At 30.9% G+C, this 5261-nt stretch overlaps 1 protein-coding gene across 1 annotated transcript in view; it reads right to left on the bottom strand.

The window, feature by feature from the left end:
• Window positions 1-5261, bottom strand: part of LOC106459964 (ubiquitin-like) — a 37329-nt gene that overhangs the window by 11603 nt on the left and 20465 nt on the right. The window contains exon 5 of the mRNA XM_013919637.2: window positions 1155-1159. Within this exon, the coding sequence (XP_013775091.1) occupies window positions 1156-1159 (4 nt within the window). The 3' untranslated portion in view covers window position 1155. The remainder of the gene's footprint in view (window positions 1-1154; window positions 1160-5261) is intronic.

Here is a 5261-nt window from a genome sequence, read left to right as displayed (position 1 = left end):
AGGAACTTAACATATGGGTAGGAAGGATTGTACTTGTACGTTAAAGCATTTTTTCACAACCAAATGTGATACACAAAATTTATATTAATCAATGACAAAATTTAGTATTTGTAGCATACAAACATGCAATAATATAGGTTTGATGAAATGGTTTTATAACTCAATTTGTTAAATAGCTAAACACTTGCAGATACACACAGAGTCTTGACATTAAAGAAGACAGTAACTTCTACTAACTATCAGTACTGTTCAGTGATCATGTAATTTTGGCTTCATATTTACTATTGTTTCCATATGATGACTACATGTCTATGACTGTCCACATTAAGCTCATTAGTATTACATGTCAATTAAACCTAAAATTTTACCTTTTTGAAAGATCTACCAGTTAACGATGTCATGAACATTTTCATTTTTACCTTTCTGGATTATATACTATGTTTTGATTGCCCCTTTAACATAAAAAAAATTATTTTTGGTGCGTAAAATTTGGGGTAATTATTTATTGAAACTGCTTTGTATAAAATTTTCTAGATGTTACGCTCGTCTTCATCCCAAGGCTGTGAATTGTCGTAAGAGGAAATGTGGCCACTGCAACAACTTGCGTCCCAAGAAGAAGTTGAAGTAGACATGAAGAATGTTCAGTTTCAAGAAGTAATAAACTGACTGGATAGAAAAATTTGAAACTAATAAAAAAATTTTCTGTGGAAATAAGTTTGATTTTGTTATAATTTTTTTCATTTATTATGGTAATATTTGGTTAAATTTCTTTCAAAGATATGTACGTTTTTTGTAAATTGAGATAATGTTCTGCTGTTGAAAATTAGTTATTAATCCCAATCTTTTAGCAAGACATGAATAAAAAAAATTGGTTCCATGAAAGAAAAAAATTTCTGAAAAAGTGGTGACTGAAACAACATTAATGTTGATGGACAGCAAAGATAGAACAAATTTTCAGTACAAGACAAAAGCTCTCAAAACAATCATCAACAACTAAAGATTAACATTTTAACTTTCTATCAGGTATCCTTACAACCTCAAAATTGTTAAAACAAACATTTCTCTATTCTTTTGGATAGCTGATAAAATACTTTTCATTTAATTTTGTCGACATCCGTATCCTCACCTAACTCCAATTTAATGGTAGATATTACATCATCTGCAAAATCTACTTCATATGACAGTTTAATACTATTTGTGTTGTACGGAATAGTTCTGGCCCATTCAGCTTCAGATACATTTCCCGCATTAGAACTTATATCTAACAAATCTTACCTTATAACACTCCTCTTGATTAAAACGACTCCATCGTAACTGTAAGCCCACACACCTTGGTTGAGATGGGACCAGAAAAAGCAGTTGGTTCCTTCTAGCTATGCAAGTTGAACAATGAAAGCATGCAAGAAAATGTGAAACACACAACTGCCATCATGACAATAAAGGCACCATTTGTTACAGGGAATGCTCCCACAACATAAAATGTGATTTATAAAAACCTGAACCATTGTGGAGGTCTCGAAACTCTACTGCTGGCCCCATGACAAGATATTGGATGGTCAAAGACCTCAAAATAGAAATACCCACAAAATGTAAACAAAACAACATTCAACTGTAACATGAAATGAGCATGCATCAAACATCCAAACTTTCAACATGAGGAAATGTCTAAATGTCACAATAAATCAGAATTTCAACATAATTAACATGTCAGATTCATTTAGAAAAATGTTGCTTTGAATAGAAAATAAGCACCAAGAAACTTAAATTGTTTGGCATTGCGTAGGTAAGGTGATGACAAAAAAAATTTTTTGAGAAAGGTATGCAACAGCCCTTTTTGACAAAAAATATTCAAAACACTGAAATATTAAAGATGTACTCGTATCATGGATTTAGAATTTCGAGGATGGGGGTGGGGAGGATATCCCTTGTACAAAGCACATTTGAAGCAAAATATATGGAATAACTTGGGGTACCAGGACAACCCAGAAACAGACCTGCAACAAGTTATGTTCCTGATGTGTTAAGCAAAGTGCAGCAATTTAACAGGTAATAATCCACACACACAGAAACATCAGTGGCAAATGTTCTCCACATGCCTCAAGCAACAGTATGCGATATAATCAAGAAGTCTGTTCAACCAGTTAATATCTCAATCAATGGGAGAATAAAACAGATACTCATGCTATTCTATAAGAAAACATACTGGTTAAGTCTCTGGATGCAGTACCTATATTTCTTTGTGACTGGATTGTTGAAATAGGCAATGAAAAACCACTGTCCTCATAAACTAGATGGATTATGGAAGGCTGTCAGAGAAGAGTGGACGATTTTGGGTATGACAGCTTTATGAAAGAATTTTTCCCAATAAAAACTACACCACAGGATTCAACGTATCAGACATAGAATGGCCATAGGTGATGACACGGATTGTAAAGATGTGGTGAGGCTCCAAAATCGATATAAAATATTCAAACTCTATACTTCTTTCTACAAGGTTTTAACCAAGGTAATTCATCAGTACGAAATTTTAAACAGCTCTAGTTTAGTAAAACAGTTTTGTTGCCTTTTGATTTATGTTTAACTACTAAACACAATCCATGTAACGAGCAGAGAAAACACTGCAAATGGTTATCTTAAATTATGGTATTGAATTATCACAGCAGACCTAGTTGACAAACTTGGTTTTTTTATTTAACCTAAGTTTCTAAGTGTAAAATGTTAGGTACTTTTATGAAAATAATATAAACAATATACATAAAAAACTAAAAATTCAATGCTTATGTCTGGGTTTTGTTTTGGCCCTAAGAAAATTTAACCCTACTTTTTCTAGCAATGGTAGTAGTACATAAACTATTTATTCCAAACATACAACTGAGGAGAAAAAAATATGCAGAAAACATAAAATTTCTTTCAAATAATTCAGTTACATGGTCCATGTGAATTCAGCAATCGTAACAATAAATCTGTAGGTTGAATAACTCTCACTCTGTTAGAAATCAGTAAATTAAAACCTTTCCTTTCAATTGATTATAAATAATCCATAAGCAAATATCAGAGAAGTATTGACATTCTGTGACAGAAAGCATGACAAGTGGGTTTGGCTTTCTGGATTATATCTTCATAAACCAAGGAGACTGGAGGCTATAAAATCAGATTATGCCTTAGTCATATTAACACTATAAATGTGTAATTAATGTTAAAATCGGGACATCATATAGGATTGATGAGATAATCAAAAATGAGCAAGTCAGAACAAACAAGTGAAGATTGGAAATTTAAATATTTCCTTTTGAAATTAAGAAATTAAAACTTGATATATTAACTGTTTTGATGTCAAACTTATTGATATACATTGATAATAAAGCAGGTTTATTTAATGTAACTCTGTAAAGAGCCATGACATGTAAAACTTTGACCAACTCACGTTAAGGGCTAATGATGAAAATGAATAATTCGGCTTAATATAATATCTCTGCAAAAACGGAATTTACAGAAGATACACAGCAAAAGAAAATACAAAGTTAAAACTGTATATAGGATTCTTTAACAATTCCTTATACATATATAAATTGAATTAATGCACTCGACACCAAAGAAAACTTACCAGGCACTGTATACATTAAAATTGATAATCAGAAAAACTGTCATAGACAAAACCTAACTAATAAGGATGTTAGACATAGTTGGAACAGAAAAAATTCAAATATACATATATCCTACATTATATGTACATGAAATAAGAAGCTTAAGCATCTAAGTCAACATAAAGTATTAATCACACTTTATAAAAACAATGTACCAAGTCTTGTGCTGTCCTAGAAATTATTACTCCCATTGTTAAATTGTTCTCAATCTGACAGCAATGAACCACACATTATTGCTTCACATCATGGCTTTTACTATGCAGGATAGCAAGGTCAATCTTACACGTCTTACCAAATTTACCACAAACCTCTAATGAAAGTTGGCATCGTTTTCTAAGAACAAAAACAAACAAAATTTACTGGAGTAGCACTTTGGTCAAATGAAATTATTATGATTCCATTTTTCTCTAAAAACGTTTATTATTATTATTATTATAACCAATTTCAAAGGAACATAAGATTGCACAGCACTGTATATATATAGTATGACATCTCTTTTTGAAGGTTAGAAACTTTGAATTAATATACGTACATACAGATTAAATACACACTGACTGAAGTATATACTAATATATTTCAAACAACATGGAAGAAATAGTAATCAATTAACAGTATGAAATAAACACATCAATATAAGCTGAAGGGCCAACATTAGAACATCTATTACCACTGGTATATAGAACTTGCTCAAAAGAGTGAGTTAGGACCTTTTCTCAGTCAGCACCATATGCCAATTCATTAATCCAGACTAAAAAAATACTTACATACAAGTTCAATAAAGATGCAAAACTGAGAAACCTTAAAACCCAAGAAACTATAACCTTACGTTTTACATGCATTGGAAACAGAGACATCAACTAATGACAACGGTTGGTGTTTCTAAAGGTAACAGTAACTTGACAAATTGTAATGTTGCCTGTAAAATAAATGAAGCAATTTCAACCAGTTATAAAAACCATAATGTTAAAAAATAAACCACTAAATATATAAACTTAAGGCAGAAAATGTCTTACAAATGTATATACATGTCAAAGGTTTTAACAGCTGTTTGTCAAAATGTCAATGATTTATTACTCTACCAGAAACCATTTAAAATTATGATGTGAATAGTGTGAATGTGTAAAGTGTAATAAAAGTTTTGTTCCAAGACTTATAAATGTGTCCAACATTAGATAAATTATGTAGTTAAAAGCTGAAAAGTGGCGTATGAAAACTAAATACAAAATTTACCAATGTTAAAAAATAACTATGTAATTCAACTATCAGCACATAAGCAAGAAAAAGCTAACTATGTAACGAAAATATTCTTACTATCACTCGTAGATTACTTAACCCTACCGATACATGTCACGGGTCAAAGGCCATGTCATCACGTTTGTTGACTAGCATTAAAAATTTTAGTATTATCCATTAGTTAATTTCTTAATTTAAAATTAAATATTAAAAAAGAAGTCCTAAATATTGATTTTTGTGTGTCATATGGTACGTTGAATGCAGCATTCATTCAAATTAGATGTTTCTGATGTCCAAGTACGGTCTATAGTTTCTTATGAATTAGGAACTCAAAGTTCATAACTAGAAGAGATAATTGTTTGCTATACTTTATTTACTGTTCTA

The sequence above is a fragment of the Limulus polyphemus genome, unplaced genomic scaffold (assembly GCF_000517525.1).
Source record: "Limulus polyphemus unplaced genomic scaffold, Limulus_polyphemus-2.1.2 Scaffold687, whole genome shotgun sequence".
Lineage (NCBI taxonomy): Eukaryota > Metazoa > Arthropoda > Merostomata > Xiphosura > Limulidae > Limulus > Limulus polyphemus.
Note: the sequence above shows the minus strand (reverse complement) of the source record. Positions and strands in the feature narration are given on the sequence as shown.